At 38.1% G+C, this 24438-nt stretch overlaps 1 protein-coding gene across 1 annotated transcript in view; it reads right to left on the bottom strand.

Annotated features, from left to right (window-relative positions):
• Positions 1–24438, bottom strand: part of KHDRBS2 (KH RNA binding domain containing, signal transduction associated 2) — an 800500-nt gene that overhangs the window by 490695 nt on the left and 285367 nt on the right. The window contains exon 3 of the mRNA XM_005696178.3: positions 17876–17992. Within this exon, the coding sequence (XP_005696235.2) occupies positions 17876–17992 (117 nt within the window). The remainder of the gene's footprint in view (positions 1–17875; positions 17993–24438) is intronic.

Raw genomic sequence — 24438 nt, 5'->3', positions numbered from 1 at the left:
TGTGCAGGATAAGTAATTAGCTTTCAATTTAAAAAAATAATAATAATTTTACATTAAAAAAACATAAAACAATTTTAAAAATAAAAATACAAACCCAATCATCAAGACAAGATTACCATCTCATTCAGCCTTGCCCATCAGAGGAAAAACAAACAGACAAACAAAAACTTAGCAGAAATCTCATCTTATACAAAGCTTACACAAAGCACTGGACCAATCTTAGGAGGGCAGAAACCAAAAGGAAGAAATAATTCAACCTTGAAGCCTGAGAAAAGGAGACCTAAAACACAATGAGTTAAAAAAAAAAAATGAAAAGGAAGAAAAATACTACACAAATGTAGGAACAAACTAGAAACACAGAAGTACAACTAAATGAAGAGGTAACAGGCAAACTATCTGAATAAGAATTCAGAATAATGATAGTAAAGATGATTAAAAATTAAAAAAAAAGAATGGGGAAAATGCAAGAATCAATTAAGAAAGACCTAGAAGACTTTATTTTGGGGGGCTCCAAAATCACTGCAGATGGTGATTGCAGCCATGAAATTAAAAGACACTTGCTCCTCGAAGGAAAGTTATGACCATCCTAGACAGCATATTAAAAAGCAGAGACATTACTTTGCTTACAAAGGTCCATCTAGTCAAGGCTTTGGTTTTTCCAGTAGTCATGTATGGATGTGAGAGTTGGACTGTAAAGAAAGCTGACTGCAGAAGACTCGATGGTTTTGAACTGTGCTGTTGGAGAAGACTGTTGTGAGTCCCTTCAACTGCAAGGGAATCCTACCAGTACATCTTAAAGGAGGTCAGTCCTGGGTGTTCACTGGAAGGACTGACGTTGAATCTGAAACTCCAATACTTTGGCCACCTAATGCAGAGAGCTGACTCATTTTAAAAGACCCTGATGCTGGGGAGATTGAGGGCAGGATAAGGGGACGACAGTGCACATGGGTTTGGGTGAACTCCGGGAGTTGGTGATGGACAGGGAGGCCTGGCATGCTGAGGTTAATGGGGTCACAGAGTCGAATACGACTTAGCGACTGAACTGAGAACTAAATAAACATGTAGTGAAAGTGGGCACCCTTGCCTTGTTCTTGATGATAGGGGAAATGCCTTCAGTTTTTCACCATTGAGAATATTGTTCGCTGTAGATTTATACATCCTTTATTAAGTTGAGGTAGCTTCCTTTCATGCCTATTTTTTTTGAAGTGTTTTAATCATAAAATGGTGCTGAATTTTGTCAAAGGCTTTTTCTTCGTCTATTGAGATGATCATAAGTTTTTGACCTCCAGTACTTTTTTTTTTTTTTTTGAGGGTGGGGGCTTTGATCTTTTTCTATTTTTTAATATAAATTTATTGATCTATTTTTTAAATTTAAATTTATTTATTTTACTTGTAGGCTAGTTACTTTACAATATTTTATTGGTTTTGTCACACATCAACATGAATCCACCACGGGTTTATACGTGTTCCCCATCCTGAACCCCTCTCCCTGCTCCTTCCCCATAACATTCCTCTGGGTCATCCCATGTACCAGCCCAAACCATCTTGTGTCATTCACCGAACCTGGACTGGCGATTCATTTCATAAATGATATTATACACGTTTCAATGCCATTCTCCCAAATCATCCCAGCCTCGCCTTCTCCCACAGGGTCCAAAAGACTGTTCTATACATCTCTGTCTCTTTTGCTGTCTCGCAAATAGGGTTATCTTTACCATCTTTCTAAATTCCATATATATGCATTAGTATACTGTATTGCCATCTCTTCTTAATGTTTTCTGCTTCTGTTAAGTCCATACCATTTCTGTCCTTCATAGAGCCCATTTTTGCATGAAATGTTCCCTTGGTATCTCTAATTTTCTTGAAGAGATCTCTAGTCTTTCCCATTCTGTTCTTTTCCTCTATTTCTTTCCATTGATCGCTGAGGAAGGCTTTCTTATCTCTTCTTGCTATTCTTTGGAATTCTGCATTCCGATGCTTATATCTTTCCTTTTCTCCTTGGCTTTTCACTTCTCTTCTTTTCACAGCTATTTGTAAGGCTTCCCCAGACAGCCATTTTGCTTTTTTCATTTCTTTTCCATGGGGAAGGTCTTGATCCCTGTCTCCTGTACAATGTCACGAACCTCATTCCATAGTTCATCAGGCACTCTATCTATCAGATCTAGGCCCTTAAATCTATTTCTCACTTCCACTGTATAATCATAAGGAATTTGATTTAGGTCATACCTGAATGGTCTAGCGGTTTTCTCTGCTTTCTCAATTAAAGTCTGAATTTGGTAATAAGGATTTCATGATCTGAGCCATAGACAGCTCCTGATCTTGTTTTGTTGACTGTATAGAGCTTCGCCATCTTTGGCTGCAAAGAATATAATCAATCTGATTTTGCTGTTGACCATCTGGTGATGTCCATGTGTAGAGTCTTCTCTTGTGTTGTTGGAAGAGGGTGTTTGCTATGACCAGTGCATTATCTTGGCAAAACTCTATTAGTCTTTGCCCTGGTTCATTCCATATTTCAAGGCCATATACGCCTGAATTTGCAAGAATACACAGAAGAACTGTACACAAAGAATCTTCATGACCCGGATAATCATGATGGTGTGATCACTCATCTAGAACTAGACATCTTGGAATGTGAAGTCAAGTGAGCCTTAGAAAGCATCACTACGAAAAAAGCTATTGGAGGTGATGGAATTCCAGTAGAGCTATTTCAAATCCTGAAAGATGATACTGTGAAAGTGTTGTACTCAATATGCCAGCAAATTTGGAAAACTCAACAGTGGCCACAGGACTGGAAAAGGCCAGTTTTCATTCCAATAACAAAGAAAGGCAATGCCAAAGAATGCTCAAACTACCGCACAATTGCACTCATCTGACACTCTAGTAAAGTGATGCTCAAAATTCTCCAAGCAAGGCTTCAGGAATACGTGAACCGTGAACTTCCTGATGTTCAAGCTGGTTTTAGAAAAGGCAGAGGAATCAGAGATCAAACTGCCAACATCTGCTGGATGATGGAAAAAGCAAGAGAGTTCCAGAAAAACATCTATTTCTGCTTTATTGACTATGTCAAAGCCTTTGACTGTGTGGATCACAATAAACTGTGGAAAATTCTGAAAGAGATGGGAATACCAGACCACCTAACCTGCCTCTTGAGAAATCTGTATGCAGGCCAGGAAGCACCAGTTAGAACTGGACATGGAACAACAGACTGGTTCCAAATAGGAAAAGGAGTACATCAAGGCTGTATATTGTCCCCCTGCTTATTGAACTTATATGCAGAGTACATCATGAGAAACGCCGGACTGGAAGAAACACAAGCTGGAATCAAGATTGCAGAGAGAAATATCAATAACCTCAGATATGCAGATGACACCACCCTGATTGCAGAAATTGAAGAGGAACTAAAAAGCCTCTTGATGAAAGTGAAAGAGGAGAGTGAAAAAGTTGGCTTAAACCTCAATATTCAGAAAAAAGAAAAAGATCATGGCATCCGGTCCCATCTCTCCATGGGAAATATATGGACAAACAGTGGAAACAGTGTCAGACTTTATTTTGCGGTGCTCCAAAATCACTGCAGATGGTGATTGCAGCTATGAAATTAAAAGACACTTACTCCTTGGAAAAAAAGTTATGACCAATATAGGGAGTTATTCAAAAGCACAGATATTACTTTGCTGACTAAGGTCCATCTAGTCAAGGCTATGGTTTTTCTAGTAGTCATGTATGGGTGTGAGAGTTGGACTGTGAAGAAAGCTGAGAGCCGGAGTATTGATGCTTTTGAACTGTGGTGTTGGAGAAGACTCTTGAGAGTCCCTTGAACTGCAAGGAGATCCAACCAATCCATTCTGAAGGAGATTAACCTTGGAATTTTTTGGAAGGAATGATGCTGAAGCTGAAACTCCAGTACTTTGGCCACCTCATGCGAAGTTTTCCCTCATTGGAAAAGACTTTGATGCTGGGAGGGATTGGGGGCGAAGGAGAAGCGGACGACAGAGGATGAGATGGTTGGATGGCATCACTGACTCGATGAACGCGAGTCTGGTTGAACTCCGGGAGTTAGTGATGGACAGGGGGCTCTGGCGTGCTGTGATTCATGGGGTCGCAAAGAGTCGGACACGACTTAGTGACTGAACTGAACTGAACTGAATACTGGATTGGTGTTTTTCTTTGTGGCTTACTTCACTCTGTATAATAGGCTCCAGTTTCATCCATCTCATCAGAACTGATTCAAATGTATTCTTTTAATGGCTGAGTAATACTCCATTGTGTATATGTACTTCTGCTTTCTTATTCATTCATCTGCTGATTGACATCTAGGTTGCTTCCATGTTCTGGCTATTATAAACAGTGCTGTGATGAACATTGTGGTACACATGTCTTTTTCAATTCTGGTTTCCTTGCTGTGTATGCCCAGTAGTGGGATTGCTGAGTCATAAGGCAATTCTATTTCCAGTCTTTTTATGGAATCTCCACACTGTTCTCCTTAGTGGCTGTACTAGTTTACATTCCCACTAATAGTGTAAAGGGCTTCCCTTTTCTCCACATCCTCTACAGCATTTATTGCTTGTTGACACTTGGATAGCAGCCATTCTCACTGGCGTGTAATGGTACCTCATTGTGGTTTTGATTTGCATTTTTCTGATAATGAGTGATGTTGAGCATCTTTTCATGTGTTTGTTAGCCATCTATATGTCTTCTTTGGAGAAATGTCTATTTCGTTCTTAGGCCCATTTTTTGATTGAGTCATTTATTTTTCTGAAATTGAGTTGCAGGATTTGCTTGTATACTTTTCAGCTTAATTCTTTGTCAGTTGCTTCATTTGTTCTTATGTTCTCACATTCTAAAGGCTGTTTTTCACCTTGCTTATATTTTCCATTGTTGTGCAGAAGCTTTTAATTTTAATTAGGTCCCATTTGTTTATTTTTGCTTTTATTTCCAATATTCTGGGAGGTCGGTCATTGAGGATCCTGCTTTGATTTATGTCAGAGGGTGTTTTGCCTATGTTCTCCTCTAGGAGTTTTATATTTTCTGGTCTTACCTTTAGATCTTTAATCCATTTTGTGTTTATCTTTGTGTATGGTGTTAGAAAGTGTTCTAGTTTCATTCTTTTACAAGTGGTTGACCAGTTTTCCAAGCACCACTTGTTAAAGAGATTGTCTTTTCTCCATTGTATATTCTTGCCTCCTTTGTCAAAGATAAGTTGTCCATAAGTGCATGGATTTATCTTTGGGCTTTCTATTTTGTTCCATTGATCTATATTTCTGTCTTTATGCCACTACCATACTGTCTTGATGACTGTGGCTTTGTAGTAGAGACTAAAGTCAGGCAGGTTGATTGCTCCAGTTACATTCTTCTTTCTCAAGATTGCTTTGGCTATTCGAGGTTTTTTGCATTTCCATAAAAATTGTAAAATTATTTGTTATAGCTCTGTGAAAAATATCGTTGTTAGTTTGATAGGGATTGCATTAAATCTGTAAATTGCTTTGGGTAGTATACTCATTTTCACTATATTGATTCTTCTGATCCATGAACATGGTATATTTGTCCATCTATAAGTATCCACTTTGATTTCTTTCACCCGTGTTTTACAGTTTTCTCTATATAAGTCTTTACTTTCTTTACATAGATATATACCTAAGTATTTTATTTTTTTCTTTGCAATGGTGAATGGAATTGTTTCCTTAATTTCTCTTTCTATTTTCTCATTATTAGTGTATAGGAATGCAAGGTATTTCTGCGTGTTGATTTTATATCCTGCAACTTTATTCATTGATTAGCTCTAGTAATTTTCTGGTGGAGTCTTTAGGGTTTTCTATGTAGAGGATCATGTCACCTTCAAACAGCGAGAGTTTTACTTCTTCTTTTCCAATTTGGATTCCTTTTATTTCTTTTTCTGCTCTGATTGCTGTGGCCAAAACTTCCAAAACTATGTTTGATAGTAGTGGTGAAAGTGGGCACCGTTGTCTTGTTCCTGACTTTAGGAGAAATGCTTTCAATTTTTCACCATTGAGGATAATGTTTGCTGTGGGTTTCTCATATATAGCTTTTATTATCTTGAGGTGTGCTCTTTCTATTTCTGCTCTCTGGAGAGTTTTTTTTTTTTTTAATCATAAATAGATGTTGAATCCTGTCAAAGGCTTTCTCTGCATCTATTGAGATAATCATATGGCTTTTATTTTTTCAATTTTTTTAATGTGGTGTATTACATTGTTTTATTTGCAGATATTGAAGAATCCTTGCATCCCTGGGATAAAGCCCACTTGGTCATGGTGTATGATCTTTTTAATGTGTTGTTGGATTCTGATTGCTAGAATTTTGTTAAGAATTTTCGCATCTATGATCATCAATGTTATTAGCTTGTTTTCTTTTTTTGTGGCATCTTTGTCAGGTTTTGGTATTAGGGTGATGGTGGCCTCATAGAATGAGTTTGGAAGTTTACCTTCCTCTGCAATTTTCCGGAAGAGTTTGAGTAGGATAGATGTTAGCTCTTCTCTAAATTTTTGGTAGAATTCAGCTGTGAAGCATTCTGGACCTGGGCTTTTGTTTGCTGGAAGATTTCTGATTACAGCTTCCATTTCCATGCTTGTGATAGGTCTGTTAAGATTTTCTTTTCTTCTTGGTTCAGTTTTGGAAAGTTGTACTTTTCTAAGAATTTTTCCATTTCTTCCAAGTTGTCCATTTTATTGGCCTATAATTGTTGATAGTAGTCTCATGATCCTTTGAATTTCTGTGTTGTCTGTTGTGACCTCTCCATTTTTATTTCTAATTTTATTGATTTGATTTTTCTCCCTTTGTTTTTGATGAGTCTGGCTAATGGTTTGTCAATTTTATTTATCGTCTCAAAGAACCAGCTTTTGGCTTTGTTGATTTTTGCTATGGTCTCTTTTGTTTCTTTTGCATTAATTTCTGCCCTAATTTTTAAGATTTATTTCCTTCTACTAACCCTTTGTTCTTTTCTTCCTTTTTTAGTTGCTTTAGGTGTAGATTTAGGTTATTTATTTGACTTTTTTCTTGTTTTTTGAGGTAGGCATGTATTGTTATGATCCTTTCCCTTAGCACTACTTTTACAGTGTCTCCCAGGTTTTGGGTTGTTGTGTTTTCATTTTTGTTCGTTTCTATGCATATTTTGAGTTCTTTTTTGACTTATTCTGTGATTTGTTGGTTATTCAGAAGCGTGTTGTTCAGCCTTCAAATGTTGCCATTTTTAATAGTTTTTCTTCTGTAATTGAGCTCTAATCTTACTGCATTGTAGTCAGGAAAGATACTTGGAATGATTTCAACTTTTTAGAATTTACCAATACTAGATTTATGGCCCAGGATGTGATCTATCTTGGAGAAGGTTCCATGTGCGCTTGAGAAAAAGGTGAAATGCATTGTTTTGGGGTGAAATGTCCTATAGATATCAATTAGATCTAACTGGTCTATTGTATCATTTAAAGTTTGTGTTTCCTTGTTAATTTTCAGTTTAGTTGATCTATCAATAGGGGTAAGGGGGGTATTAAAGTCTCCCACTATTATTGTGTTGTTGTTAATTTCCCCTTTCATATTTCTTAGGATTTGCTTACATATTGTGGTGCTCCTATGTTGGATGCATATATATTTATAATTGTTATATCTTCTTCTTTGATTGATCCTTTCATCATTATTTAGCGTCCCTATTTCTCTCTTTTCACAGCTTTTGTGTTAAAGTCTATTTTATCTGATATGAGTATTGCTACTACTGCTTTTTTTTTTGGTCTCTATTTGCCTGGAATATCTTTTTCCATGCCTTCACTTTCAGCTGGTATGTGTCCCCTGTTTTGAAGTGGGTCTCTTGTAGACAACATATATAGAGGTATTGTTTTTGTATCCATGCAGCCAGTCTTTTTCTTTTGATTGGGGGATTCAATGCATTTATGTTTAAGGTAATTATTGATAAGTACGATCTCATTGCCATTTACTTTATTGTTTTGGGTTCGAGTTTACACACCCTTTTTGTTTTTCCTGTCTAGAGAAGATCCTTTAGCATTTGTTGGAGAGCTGGTTTGGTGGTGCTGAATTCTCTCAGTTTTTGTTTGTATGCAAAGGTTTTCATTTCTCCTTCATATTTGAATGAGACCCTTGCTAGGTATAGTAGTCTGGGCTGTAGGTTATTTTCTTTCATCACTTTAAGTATGTCCTGCCATTCCCTCCTGGCCTGAAGAATTTCTATTGAAAAATCAGCTGTTATCCTTATGGGAATCCCTTTATGTGTTATCTGTTGTGTTTCCCTTGCTGCTTTCAATATTTGATCTTTGTGTTTGATGTTTGTTAATTTGATTGATATGTGTCTTGGGGTGTTTCACCTGGGGTTTTCACTTGGGGTTTATACTGTTTGGGACTCTCTGGCTTTCTTGGACTTGGGTGATTGTTTCCTTCCCCATTTTAGTGAAGTTTTCAACTATTATCTCCTGAAATATTTTCTCATGGTCTTTCTTTTTGTCCTTTTCTTCTGAGACTCCTATGATTCGAATGATGTGGTGTTTAACATTGTCCTGGAGGACTCTAAGATTGTCCTCATTTCTTCTGATTCATTTTTCTTTTTTCCTCTCTGATTCATTTATTTCTACTATTCTATCTTCTACTTCACTAATCCTATCTTCTGCCTCCTGTTATTCTACTATTTGTTCCCTCCAGAGTGTTTTTTATCTCATTTATTGCATTATTCATTATATACTAACTCGTTTTTATTTCTTCTAAGTCTTCTTAAATCTTTCTTGCATCCTCTCAATCTTTGTCTCCAGGCTACTTATCTGTGATTCCATTTTGATTTCAAGATTTTGGATCATTTTCACTATCATTATTTGGAATTCTTTATCAGGTAAATTCCCTATCTCTTTCTCTTTTGTTTGGTTTGGTGGGCATTTATCCTATTCCTTTACCTGCTGGGTATTCCTCTGTCTCTTCATCCTGTTTATATTGCCGTGTTTGGGGTGGCCTTTCTGTATTTTGGCTGTTTGTGGGGTTCTCTTTATCATGGAGTTTCCTCACTGTGGGTGGGTTTGATGGGTGGCTTGTCAAGGCTTCCTTGTTAGGGAAGCTTGCATCGGTTTTCTGGTGGGCGAAGCTGGATTTCTTTTCTGTGGAGTGCAATGAAGTGTCCAGTAATGAGTTATGAGAAGTCAATGGGTTTGAAGGGACTTTGGGCAGGCTGTACATTGAAGCTCAGGGGTGTGTTCCTGTGTTGCTGGAGAATTTGCCTGGTATATTTTGCTCTGGAACTTTTTGGCCATTGAGTGGTGCTTCGTTTCAGTGTAGGTATGGAGGCATTTGATGAGCTCCCATCAATTAATGTTCCCTGGAGTCAGGAGTTCTCTGGTGTTCTTAGAATTTGGACTTACACATCCTGCTTCTGGTTTTCAGTCTTATTTTTACAGTAGCCTCAATACTTCTCCATCTATACAGCACCATTGATAAAACATCTACGCTAAAGATGAAAAGTTTCTCCACAGTGAGGGACACCCAGAGAGGTTCACAGAATTACATGGAGAAGAGAAGAGGGAGGAGGGAGTTAGAAGTGGCCTGAATGAGATGAAATCGGATCAACAGAGGAGAGACCAAGCTAGCCAGTAATCACTTCCTTATGTGCACTCCACAGTCTGGACCGCTCAGAGATGTTCACGGAGTTATACAGAGAAGAGAAGAGGGAGGAAGGAGACAGAGGTGGCCAGGAGGATAAAGGGAGTGGGATCAAAAGGAGAGAGACAGATCCAGCCAGTAATCAGTTCCCTAAGTGTTCTCTACCGTCTGGAACACACAAAGAGATTCACAGATTTGGGTAGAGAAGAGAAGGGGGAGGGAAGAGATAGAGGTGACCTGGTGGAGAAAAAGGAGAATCCAAAGGGGAGAGAGCAGTCAAGGCAGTAATATCACTCCCAAGTAAAAGTGGTCACTGAGGATATAGTTCTTAAAGGTACAAAATTGACAACAAATACCAAAAAACAAAGATTAAAAATCTAGAGTAGAGGTTGGATTTTCAAAAATACAATATTAAAGAAAAGAAAAAAAGTCACAAAAATTATTATTATTATATATATATGAAGTTTTCTTTTAAAAATAGGGTCCCTTTTTTTGCAAAGTAATAGTAGGTTATAAAAATGAAAATTAAAGGAGTAATAGAGGACTTAAAAATAAAAAATAAATTAAAAATGATAGTAAAAATACATCTAGGACTTTCTCTGGTGTTGTTGTGGGCAGTGTGGGGTCAGTTCACTTTTGGCTAGTTCCTTGATCCAGCTTATATTTTTCAAGATCTATAGGCCCCTTCCTATGTAGTCAGTACTAACTACAGGGTTTTAATCTATTGTACCTGTCACTTCCAAGACGGTTCCCTCTTCTTTAGCTTCTTCTGTTTGCTGGTCTCTTCAGTGTCTGATTTCTGCCCTGACACAAGGGGGAGGTGGTGGACACTTTTTTAGGCTCACTTGTTCAGTTGTGCTATGTGGAGGGAGGGATGCTGCAAACAAATAACTGGGGTGTATTCGCAGGGTCTCAGCCACACTGGGCCTGCCTCCACACACAGTGCATGTGCCCTCCCTGCCCACACTACTCAGGCCTGCCGGGAACCGCCTGAGGCTGGCCCTGGGCTGTCAGGTTCAGGCACCTGGGTAGTCCTCAGAGGTGCAGACTCGGTTGGGCCTGCATTTTGTGCCCTTCCCAGGTCCGAGTAGCTCAGGTGATGAAGTGTTTTGTGAGCGTGGTTACTTATCGCCTCCCCTGTCTCTGCAGCTTGATTTTCTGGGTGTACAACTGGCATGCCTTCTCGGGCAACATCTCTGGATGTTGACCATCCAGAACCCCAAGAAGTCTTAGTTAGCAAAGAAGCCTGCTTGCAGTTTGGTAGATAATGCCTCTCTGGGGGTGCGATTGCCCCCTTCTGGCTCTGGCTGTGTGTCACCAGAAGAGGATGATCTGCAGATGGCTATCTCTGTTCAGTCCTTTGTTCTGTGAGTGGGCCTGATGGTGTCTTAGGTTAGGGCTTTTCACGTGGTAGCTATCCCACAGTCTGGTTTGCTAGCCCAAGTTAGTTCTCTCAGATTGCCCTCAGGGCATTCAGGCCCAGTCCTTACTCTAAGCAATGCAGCCCGTGCCTCCCTGCCCAGCCCCCTCTTGCTAGTGGTGGGTGCAGGTGTCTGCGCTGCTTCTCTGCTGGGGGAGTTACTGTTGGGAAAGTAATCTGTGGTGTTTAATTATTTATTTATTTTTCCTCCCGGTTATGTTGCCCTCTGTGGTTCCAAGGCTCATCACAGACTTGGCAATTAGAGTGTTTCCTGGTGTTTGGAAACTTCTCTCTTTTTAAGACTCCCTTCCTGGGATGGAGCTCCCTCTCTACCGCTTTTGTCTCTCTTTTTGTCTTTTATATTTTTTTCCTACCTTCTTTCAAAGATAATGGGTTGCTTTTCTGGGTGCCTGATGTCCTCTGCTGGCATCAGAAGTTGCTCTGTGGAATTTACTCAGTGTTTAAATGTTCTTTTGACGAATTTGTTGGGGAGAAAGTGGTCTCCACATCCTATTCCTCTACCATGTTCCCTCCAGTACTCTTGCCTGGAAAATCTCATGGACTGAGAAGCCTGGTAGGCTACAGTTCATGGGTCGCAAAAAGTCAGACACAACTGAGTGACTTCATTTCACTTCACTTCACCATTTTTCTAGATTCTATATATATGCGTTAGCATACAATATTTATCTTTCTCTTTCTGACGTACTTTACTCCATATAATAGGTTCTAGGTTCATCCACCTCATCAGAACTGAATCAAACATACTCCTTTTTATGGCTGAGTAGTATTGCATTGTGTATATGTGCCACAACTTCTTTATCCATTCACCTGTCAATGGATATCTAGGTTGCTTCCATGTTCTAGCTATTGTAAATAGTGCTTTTTTTCAATTTCTGTTTCCCCTGATATATCCCTAGGAGTGGGATTGCTGGGTCATATGGTGGTTTTTTAAGGAATATACATACTGTCTTCCAAAGTGGCTGTATCAATTTACATTCCCACCAATAGTGCAAGAGCATTCCCTTTTCTCCACGCCCTTCCCAGAATTTTTTGTTTGTAGACTTTTGGAAGATGGCCATTCTGACTGGTGTGAGGTGATATCTAACTGTAGTTTTGATTTTCATTTCTCTAATAATGGACTTCCCTAGGGGCTCAGACAGTAAAAGTGTCTGCATACAATGCAGGAGACCCAGGTTCCATCTCTAGGTTGGGAAGATCACCCTGGAGAAGGAAATGGCAATCCATTCTGGAACTCTTGCCTGGAAAATCCCATGGACGGATGAAGGAGCTTAGTGGGCTACAGTCCACAGCGTTGCAAAGAATTGGACACCACTGAGCCACTTCTCTTCACTTCACTTCAATAATGAGTGATGTTGAACATCTTTCCATGTGTTAGTTAGCCATCCGTATGTCTTCTTTAGAGAAATGTCTGTTTAGGTCTTTTCTCTACTTTTTGATTGGGTTGTTTGTTTTTCTGGCATTGAGTTGTATGAGGTGTTTGTATATTTTTGAAATTGATCTTTTGTTAGTTCTTTGATTTGCTATTATTTTCTCCCATTCTGAGGGTTGTGTTTTCAGCTTTCTATAGTTTCCTTTGCTGTGCAAAAGCTTTTCAGATTAATCAAGTCTTACTTGCTTAATTTTGTTTTATTTCCTTTACTTTAAGAGGTGGGTCATAGAGGTTCTTGTTTTTATTTATGTCATCGAGTGTTCTGCCTATGTTTTAGTCTCAGAATTTTATAGTTTCTGGTCTTACATTTAGGTCTTAAAACCATTTTGATTTTACCTTTGTGTATGGTGTTAGGAATACTTCTAATTTCATTCTTTTACATGTAGCTGTCCAGTTTTCCCAACACCTCTTATTGAAGAGGATGTCTTTGCCCCATTATATATTCTTGCCTCCTTCGTCAAAAATGAGGTACCCATAGGTGCATGAGTTTATTTCTAAGTTTTATATCTTGTTCCATTGGTTTATATTTCTGTTTTTGTGCCAGTACCATACTGCCTTGATGACTGTAGCTTTGTAGTATAATATGAAGTCAGAAAGATTGATTCCTCCAGCTCCATTCTTCTTTCTCAAGACTGCTTTGGCTATTCAGGGTCTTCTGTGTTTCCATATGAATTGTGAAATTTTTTGTTCTAGTTCTGTGAAAAATGCCATTGGTAATTTGATAGGGATAGCATTGAATCTATAGGTTGCATTTGGTAGTACATTCATTTTCATATTATTGATTCTTCTTACCTAGGAACATGGATAGTCTCTCCATCTGGAGTGGTTTGCCATGACCTTCCCCAGGGGAGCTCCCCAACTCAGAGATTCAACCTGCATCTCTCACATCTCCTACACTGGCAGGCAAGTTCTTTACCACTAGTGCCGCCTGGGAATGTCCAAATGGAAATAAGCATGGCTATAAACAAAGATAGGGATATGGCTGCCAGGATATTTACAGATAAAGACATGAATTCACCTTCAGAGCCATCACTTGCATTCTCTCTTCTCTGATTTTCCTTGTGTTGGTCCCTTCTCCTTGTCCAGTGTTACACTTGATCATCATACCAAACTCCTACTACCAGCATTAATATATCTCCCTTCGTCTGTTTTGTTTTAATCCATAACAGTTTCAGATGAATTTTAATCATATGCTAGAAAAATAAAATTACATATAATATTCCTTTCTGTTCAGGTAATGTAGCAGAGACAAAATTAGTAATATAGCAATTAAAAATTTACCAAGCATTTATTTTTATTTTAATCAAGTGTTTACCAAGGTAAGTTTTTTCACATCTTACATCTGTGGTTTTATTTCAGCTGTGTTGTCTTTGGTAGTTAAGGTCTTATCTAGAGTCTAACAAGCATATTTTATACTACTATATATTATTATTGATATTGTTGCTATTAAATGTTTCCATTTTCTTTCATTTTTAAAAAGGAACAATGAAAATACTCATGGAAACATGATGGATCATCCAAAATGTAATCAATATAGAAACAGGATTCTAAGTAACACGTAAATTAGAGAAGGAAATGGCAACCCACTTCAGTATTCTTTCCTGGAAAATCCCCATGGGCAGAGAAGCCAGGTGGGCTAGTCTATAGGGTTGAAAGAATCAGACATGACTGAGTGACTAAGCACACAGCACAATAATAGTAAACTAAACCTAATAGAAAGTTAATATAATCAAGTTTATTTCTTGCTAGATTTTTCTAATAACTATGTTGGTAGCTAAACATTTCACAGGAAAAATAGAATCCTATATAAAACTATATAAATAAGAAAAATGTCCAAATATGTGGAAATTAAAACAGCAACAACACTCATTTGTTTTAAAAAGTATGAAGAGACTACATGGTGACTATGGGTGTGTAAACCTAACTAAGACATTTCTCTGGCCCATGAAAGTTAACAGTGTAATGAGTGAAACAGAAAATTTCAGTAAAATATGTTTTATGGTTAAGTAAGCCTATCACAGGGGTTAGGAAATCTCTGCGTGATCTAAATTTTAAAGACTATGTGAGAGTATAAAAACATACAAAACAAACTTTCTATTATATGATTTTGAGATATCTGGTAAACATATAACAAACAATTTAAAAATATATGAAAGAGCAAATATAGATAATTATGTGTCAATTTATCCTCATATACATAGAAAATCTAAATATGCTTACAGCACAAGACAAAAGCTATCTCTTAAATAGCTTTATTATTTCTTCTAAATATACTATGATTAACTAGAAGGAGTACCTTTGGCCAAAAAGTCATCTTATGAAATTATACACAGTAGAAAGTAACTAAAATTTACTCAAAATTTAATACTAGCAAGTAGCATCCTTTTGCAAATTACAGAACTAATTATTATTTTTTAAGTACCCATATAGCATGTGTGGATCACAATGAACTGTGGGAAAATATTAAAGAGATGGGAATATCAGATGACCGGACGTGCCTCTTGAGAATCCTATATGCAGGCCAGGAAGCAACAGTGAGAACTCGAAATGGGACAACAGACTGGTTCCAAATAGAAACAGGAGTATAACAAGGCTGTATATTGTCACTCTGCTTATAACTTCTATGCAGAGTAAATCATGAGAAATGCTGTGCTGGAAGAAGCACAAGCTAGAATCAAGATTGCCGGGAGAAATATCAATAACCTCAGATATGCAGATGAAACCACCCTTATGTCAGAAAGTGAAGAGGAACTAAAAAACATCTTGCTGAATGTGAAAGTGGAGAGTGAAAACGTTGGCTTATAGCTCAACATTCAGAAAACAAACATCAGGGCATTTGGTCCCATCACTTCATGGGAAATAGATGGGGAAACAGTGTCAGACTTTATTTTTTGGGGCTCCAAAATCACTGCAGATGGCGACTGCAGCCATGAAATTAAAAGACACTTACTCCTTGGAAGGGAAGTTATGACCAACCAAGATAGCATATTGAAAAGCAGAGACATTACTTTGCCAACAAAGGTCCATCTAGTCAAGGCTATGGTTTTTCCAGTGGTCATGTACGGATGTGAAAGTTGGACTGTGAAGAAAGCTGAGCACTGAAGAATTGATGCTTTTGAACTGTGGTGTTGGAGAAGACACTTGACAGTCTCTTGGACTGGAAGGAAATCCAATCAGTCCATTCAGAAGACAATCAGCCCTGGGTTTTCTTTGGAAGGAATGATGCTAAAGCTGAAACTCCAGTACTTTGGTCACCTCACGCGAAGAGTTGACTCATTGGAAGACTCTGATGCTGAGAGGGATTGGCGGCAGGAGGAGAAGAGGACGACAGAGAATGAGATGGCTGGAGGGCATCACTGACTCAATGGACGTGAGTTTGTGTGAACTCTGGGAGTTGGTGATGGACAGGGAGGCCTGGCGTGCTGTGATTCATGGGGTCACAAAAAGTCAGACATGACTGAGCAACTGAAATGAACTGAACTGATGAAGATGACACCACCCTTATGGCAGAAAGTGAAGGGGAACTAAAAAGCCTCTTGATGAAAGTGAAAGAAGAGATTGAAAAATTGGGTTAAAGCTCAACATTCAGAAAACGAAGATCATGGCATCTGGTCCCATCACTTCATGGGAAATAGATGGGGAAACAGTAGAATTAGTGTCAGACTTTATTTTTTGGGGCTCCAAAAATCACTGCAGATGGTGATTGCAGCCATGAAATTAAAAGACACTTACACCTCGGAAGAAAAGTTATGACCAACGTAGATAGTGGGAACACATGTAAGAATTAAAGATTTTAAAATTAAAAAAAAAATGTAAATAAACTTGTTGAAATGTTTTAAAAAATTAGATAGCATATTAAAAAGCAGAGAAATTACTTTACCAACAAAGGTCTGTCTAGTCAAAGCTTTGGTTTTCCCTGTGGTCATGTATGGATGTGAGAGTTGGACTGTGAAGAAGGCTGAGCACCGAAGAATTGATGCTTTTGAACTGTGGTGTTGGAGAAGACTCTTGAGAGTCCCTTGGAGTGCAAGGAGTTCCAACCAATCCATTCTAAAGGAGATCAGCCCTGGGTGTTCTTTGGAACGAATGACGCTAAAGCTGAAACGCCAGTACTTTGGCCATCTCATGCAAAAATTGACCTATTGGAAAAGACTGTGATGCCGGGAGGGATTGGGGGCAGGAGGAAAAGGGGACAACAGAGGATGAGATGGTTGGATGGCATCACCGACTTGATGGATGTGAGTTTGAGTGAACTCCGGGAGATGGTGGTGGACAGGGAGGCCTGGCGTCCTGTGATTCATGGGGTCACAAAGAGTCGGACACGACTGTGAGACTGCACTGAACTGAACTGAACTGAGCTGATAGCATGTCTTGGTCAAAAACCATACACAGCCTTGTTACAATAAAGATCAAACATGCATGGTACATTCACAAATTCAGTAACATTTCTTACTATGAATTTCTCCCTTTAATGTTTCATCCTAATAGTTGAGCAACTCCTATACTATCTCTAAGCAATTTTTATAGTCATTAAAATTTATGATTATTTTATTTTCCCTGGTAACATATCAAATTAGAAAAAGTATGGCCAGGTCAAATGATACTACCATAAAACAGTAACGCTTTCTCAATTAATTTTAAGAGATAGTTTATGAATAAATCTCTATAAATAGTTATTTCAAGAAAACAAAAAAAAATCAAAAGCAGAGGATATTTCCCAGTTATAAAATGGGGAAATGATATAGTTCAAATACAATGTAAATCATTTTAAATATCCAAGTTGATATATTTATTAGCTTATTTGTCTTTGAGGATCATTTGAGTCATTTAATATCACTGACACATTAGGAAAAAAGTGGAACTCTCATGAGTGTATGTGTGTGTGCAAGTAGCTTAGTTGTGTCCAATCCTTTTCAACCCCATGGACTGTAGCCTGACAGGCTCCTCTATTCATGGGATTCTCCAGGCAAGGACACTGGAGTGGGTTGCCATTTTCTTCTCCAAAACTCTCTTAGATTTGCAGATGAGTATTTGAAATTGCTTCAGGTAAGAGGATCAGAGTGAAGTGGAGTGGAAAGATAAAATGAGGGAATGATACATGGGATGGGAACAGAAGATACAACTGAAGAAAGAAAAAGGATTCAATCAGGAAATTAAAGAAAATGAGCACACACATACAGAAGCATCCTACAGAGGACACAGAAGAAATGAACAGATTTGATAGCCACCTAAACAAAGGACTAAAAAGGAATAAAATACAAAATTACATGCTTTGGGAGAAAAAGACCAGTAGCTTATTTCTATGAATAAAGAAGATATCAGAAGGTGCAGAGAAGTCCTAAAAGGGTAAAGATAATGGGAACTGATTGAAGGACAGCTCAGATGTGCTTGTACAAATTCAAAGTTCATACCTTTGCTTTATCTCTCATTGATCCTTTGCCCAGGATAGACATTTTAGCACCTGTTTCTTCCTGTAGCCTCTTCAAGGAGTTTCCTCTTGGCCCGAGCAATTTGCCCACAAAATTGAACTAGGAAACAAAATCATTAGAACATCTATATTAAGTAGAGAAAAATAATGATTTAAACCAAGCAAAACTTATGGGTTATGGTTTTTTGAACTTTACCATGGAGAACAGAGTTATGCCTCTCACACACCCAAACACACACACACACAGACAGACACACACAGGAAACCACCCCAGACCTATGAGCTCAGATACACTTTTAAAGAGATGCTTCTTCCTAAAGAAATGTTAAAGTCAGTAATCTTTTGAAAACATAATTTACTCATATAATCACATAAATTATTTAAAAAGAAATTAGGGAGAAGTACTATGATTTATAAAATTTCTAAAGGGTTTTTCTCTAATCAGAAATAAAGAAAAATTTTAACATGCCTGTGCACATTCAAAAATGCAAAAAAAAATTATTTTAAATTAAAATTTAACATTCATGTTTGGCAAGCATTGTCTATGCCCATAAGAGTCCATTTTAAATTTCATGATTGGTAATAAAGAGATTCAACTGTTCTTCAATCTTACCTTCTTTGCATTAAAGAGTTGTTCTAAAGATCAGCAAATAAGAGATGTGAATGCATACAAAAGGGTTTTAAATGCTAGAAAGAGCATATATACAAAACAGTTTGCTTACATGCACAATTCTAGGGCTAGGGGCATATATAACTGGTTTATTAAGTATGATATAAACAAGAGAAATAAAGGCAGTTATCAGCGTTTGTTGCCAGCTACTAAATGAATATCACTACATGAAATGACTGAGGTAATTACTCATTAATTTTAAAAAAAGGATTAGAATGCATTAAAGACTATGTTGGGCATGTGAAACAGAAATAAACAAAATTAACTGTCTTCTATATCAGAGTTATTATATATTTTAAAATACCCAGAGTAAGAAATAAACCACACTTAATGGTGAAAAACTAAATACTTTCTCCATAAATACAGCATAAAGTCAAGATGCCTGTTCTTACCACACCATTTCAGTGCTGCATTGGAGTGTGGATATCTACAGACATGTAAGATAAATGGAACAGGATAACGTTCAAAAAGACCACATTTAGATCAACTGATTGTCAAAAGAAAAAAAAAAAAAGTGCCAGAGCAGTAACATTTGAAAAGTAAAATCTTTTTAAGAAATGGTGCCGGAACAACTGGATATTTGTATGCAAAAGCAAGCACCAAAAAATACTTTTACTTCTAACACACAGTAAAGCAAAGTGAAGTTGCTCAGTCGTGTCTGACTCTTTCTGACCCTATGGACTGTATAGCTCACCAAGCTCCTGCATTCACGGGATTTTTCCAGGCAAAAATACTGGAGTGGGTTGCCATTTCCTTTCCCTGGGTCTCCAACATTGCAGGCAGACTCTTTACAATCTGAGCCACCAAGTAATCCCTGGTCTAGGAAGACCCCCTGGATGAGGGCATGGCAACCCACTCCAGTATTCTTGCCTGGAGAATCCCCATGGGCAGAGAGTCTGGGAGGTCTACAATCTATGGGGTCACAAAGAGTTGGACGTGACTGAGCAACTTTCACAACACACATTAAGGCAACTCCTATTTTAACATCTATCATAGGCCAAAGTTAAGAAAGGAAGAGAAGTGAGGGAAAAAGGAGAAGAGGAAAAATTTACCCATCTGAATGAAGAGTTCCAAAGAATAGCAAGGAGAGATAGAAAGTCTTCTTAACTAAAAAAAAAAAAAAAAAAAAATACAAAGAAAGAGAGGAAAATAATAGAATAGGAAAGACTAGAGATCCCTTCAGGAAAATTAGAGATACCAAGGAAATATTTCAGAAATGGTAAGAACCTAACATAAACAGAAGAGATTAAGAAGTAGTGGCAAGAATACACAGAAGAACTGTACCAAAACAGGCTTAATGACTCAGACAACTGTGGAGGAGCTGGAAGGCTTTGAGCAAATACGGAAAATGTATTTGCTCCACTCTTAATGAAGATTGGAAGCTGGAATGAGTTTAACAAAGGGTTATGAGCATTCACCAAATGCCTGACACTGGGAACGGATAACGAAGTGTTATACACTCGGTCTTGAGGCGTTCGAAGGCTTCCTTCTGACCACCTGTTTCTGAGAGCAAGGACTGTTGTTTCATGATAAGACTCTCTTTAGAGTTTCGCCAAAGCTATGTTATGACTTGGGTGGTGGAAACTGTATTTTATGCTTAAATGCTTTGATGTTTATCTGAAATGGCTACGTGCAAGTCTGTCTTATGCTCTATTCCCTCAAAATTATAAAACTACACAATTGGATAATAAACTTTGTCAGTCCACTAGGGGCTGTCCCTGAGTGTCCTTTTCAGAGTGTGGTTCTCTGAGCCTTACAGACAACCATGATAGTGTGATCACTTCTCTAGAACCAGACATTCTGGAGTGTGAAGTCAAGCCGAGCTTAGGAAGCATTACTATGAACAAAGCTAGTGGAGGTTATAGAATTCCAGCTGGGCTATTTCAAATCCTAAAAGATGACGCTGTTTCAGTGTTGTGCTCAAGATGCCAGCCAATTTGGAAAACTGAGCAGTGGCCACAGGACTGGAAAATATGTTTTCATTCCAATTCCAAAAACAGTCAATACCAAAGAATGTTCCAACTACTACAAAATTGTGTTTATTTCACATGCTAGCAAGGTTATACTAAAAATCCTTCAAGCTGAGATTCCCTGATAGATCAGCTGGCAAAGAATCCACCTGCAATGCAGGAGACCCAGTTTGATCCCCAGGTCAGGAAGATCCCCTGGAAAAGGAAATGGCAACCTGCTCCAGTATTCTCACCTGGAAAATCCCATGGACAGAGGAGCCTGGTAGACTACAATCCTTGAGGTCCCAAAGAGTCAGACACAACTGAGCAACTAACCACTAATGAATGAGGCACCAACAGTAGGTGAACTGAGAACTTGCAGACATACAAGCTGGATTTACAAAAGGCAGAAGAAGTAGAGATCAAATTGCCAATATCCACTGGATCATAGAAAAAGCAAGGGAATTCCAGAAAAAAAAAAAAAAAGTCTACCTCTGTTTCATTGACTACACTAAAGACTGACTCTGTGGATCACAACCAACTGTGGAAAATTCTTGAAGAGATGGGAATACCAGACCACCTGACCTGCCTCTTGAGAAATCTGTATGCAGGTCAGGAGGTAATAGTTAGAAATGAACATGGAACAATGGACTGGTTCCAAATTGGGAAAGGAGTACATCAAGGCTATATATTGTCACCTTGCTTATATAACTTCTATGCAGAATATATCATGTGAAATGCCAGAATGGATGAAGCTCAAGCTGGAATCAAGATTGCCAGGAGAAATTTCAATAACCTCAGATATTCAGATGACACAACCCTTTTGGCAGAAAGTGAAGAGGAACTGAAAAGATTCTGGATAAAGTGAAAGAGGAGAGTGAAAAAGCTGGTTTAAAACACAACATTCAAAACACTAAGATCATGGCATCCAGTCCCATCACTTCATGGCAAATAGATGGATAAACAATGGAAACAGTGATAGACTTTGTTTTCTTGTGCTCCAAAATCACTGTAGATGATGAGTATAGCCATGAAATTAAAATATGGTTATTTCTTGAAAGAAAAACTATGACAAACCTATACAGCATATTTAAAAGCTTTACCAAATAAGGTCTGTATAATCAAAGGTATCATTTTTCCATTAGTCATGTATGGATGTGGGAGTTGGACTATAAAGAGGGCTGAGCACTGAAGAATTTATTTTTTCAAATGTGGTGCTGGAGAAGACTCTTGAGAGTCCTTTAGACAACATAGAGGTCAGACCAGTCAATCCTAAAGAAGTCAACCCTGAGTATTAATTGGAAGGACTGATGCTGAAGTTGAAGCTCCAACACTTTGGGCACTTTATGTGAAGAGCTGACTCATTGAAAAAGCCCCTGATTGAGGGGAGGAGTAAGGGGCAACAGATGGTAAGATGGTTAGATGGTATCATTGACTCAATGAATATGAGTTTGAACAAATTCTGGGAGATGGTAAAGGACAGGGAAGCCTGGGGTGCTGCAGTCCATGGGGTCACAAAGAGTTGGACAAGACTGAGTGAATGAACAACAACAATAGATCTAAACACAAACACACAAAAAATAAATTAGCATACAAGAAGGCCTTTGCAAATTTAAGCTGGGAAAGTTTACTAGCAAGCAAAGAATATTCATTGAAATATTCAATGATCCAACAACCATTAAGAATTAAATCTGCAAGCCACAGCATGGGAGAAAATACTTCCCATGAATATATGTGAATAATGACTAGAATCTAGAATCTATGAGAAACACCATCAAGTCAATAATTAAACACACACACAGCATACACACACAGCATACACACACACACACACACACACACACGTTGCTAAAACTGAAAAAAAGAAGCAAATATTGATGGTGATGTGGAATCGCTAGAGCAATTATTATTTCTAATTTAAAATGATACAGTTACATTGTGAAGAAGATTGGAAGTTATTTATGAATTTAAACATAGATCCACTACAGCCCTGTAATTCTATTCATAAGTATTTATCTAAGAGTAATAAAAGCAGGTGTTTCCAAACTGTCTTGCATAAGTACATTGAGACATTTTATTCATGATCACCATTAAACTGGAAATATAGCACTGCCCATGCAAAGTGGAGAGATAAAGTATATCCACAAAAAGAAAGGAACTAGTCACTGATTGACACAGCAGTATGAAATATCTCACAGACATTATATTGAGTGGAAGCATCTGATACAAAAGAGTATATCACGTTAGATTCTCCACTAATACACAATTCTATAGGCACAAATAATACATGGTGTTAAAATTCATGAGTGTTTGCCTGTTGAGAATGTAAGGCTGAGGCTGAACTGTCTAGAAAGTAAGTGCATGAAGAAACACCCAGGGTGATGGTATTATCATTTATTTTGTTGAAAGTATAAGCATATTCCTGTCAAAACTCACCAAGATGCACACTAAGACCTGTGCAGTTTAATGTATGTAATGTTAATTGCTCCATCGTGTCGGAATCCTTGTGCCCCATGGACTATAGCCCACATAACTCCTTTGTCCATGGGATTCTCCAGGCAAGAACACTGGATTGAGTTGCCATACCCTTCCCCAGGGGATCTTCCCAACCTAGGGATCAAACCTGGGTGTCCTGCATTGCAGGCAGATTCTTTACCATCCAAACCATCAGGGAAGCACTTACTGTATGTAAAAATACTTAAATTAAGAATGTGGGGAAACTAGAAAGCAGAAACTCCATATAAATATTAAAAAATAAATATCATGATAAAATTCCCAGCAAAAATACTAGTCCCAGGCAGTTGTATAAAGACATCTCAATAGACTCTTAGAAAATAGATCCTTTTAATCTGTGCAGAAAGTGAGGAAACTATTCCAGAGAACAAGACTAGTGGTTAACCTATTTACTGGACCCAGGTAAATAGACTAAATAGATTCCTTACCCTTCTTCTGTCCTTATAATGTATGTTCTGCCTACTGTTCACACACATGTAGCCACACTCTTGCAACTTTGAGAGAGCTCTGCATCGCTGAGACCACCTGGACTGTGTCAGTGACTGAACTCAGTTAAACTCTTAAGATTCTGGTGGGCATCTTTCCAATGCCTAAGACAAGCCTCATATATAACTTGCTTTACACTATAGAAGGAAATGGCAACCCACTCCAGTATTCTTGTCTGGGAAATCACACAGACAGAGGAGCCTGGCGGGCTACACTTTGTGTAGTTGCAAAAAAGTTGGGCATGACTTCGTGACTAAACAACAAAAACAAATTGCCTATTAAACCAGCAAACTATCAGTCTGGGGTGATCTGGTTCTTTCTTCAGACTTTATTTGCCCTTACAAGGACTAGATTTTAATTTTACCCAGGGATCTCCCCAGACTACAAACAACAGCAGACTATTTCAGAGAAATAAAAGGGAAAATAACCCCCAACTCACTTAGCAGGCTAATGTAACCTTAGAGGGGGGTTTCCTGGTGGCTCAGATGGTAAAGAATCTGCCTGCAATGCTGGAGACCTGGGTTTGATCCCCTGGGGGAAGGCATGGTTGCCCACTCCAGTATTCTTGCCTGGAGAATCCTCATGGACAGAGGACCCTGGTGGGCTACAATCCATGGGGTTGCAAAGAGTCAGTAACAAATGATCGAGTAAGCACAGAACATAACCTTAATAGCTAGACCAAATCAGAAAAGAACATTTAGAGTCTAAATCTACTCATGAAACAATCTATTCCACAAAATAGTAACATAACCAAGGCCTGTTCTATATATTAAAAGTGCATGATGATGAGTTCTGCTTATCAGAGATACATAGGTAATTTAAGATTTAAAATATCTATTGTAATTCACCTATACGTAATGGAGAAAAAAAGGTTAACATCCTATTTGAACAGAAAAAAATAATTTGATATAATTAAAATTCAATCAT

The sequence above is a fragment of the Capra hircus genome, chromosome 23 (assembly GCF_001704415.2).
Source record: "Capra hircus breed San Clemente chromosome 23, ASM170441v1, whole genome shotgun sequence".
NCBI lineage: Eukaryota > Metazoa > Chordata > Mammalia > Artiodactyla > Bovidae > Capra > Capra hircus.
This window is presented reverse-complemented; position numbering and strand designations above follow the sequence as displayed.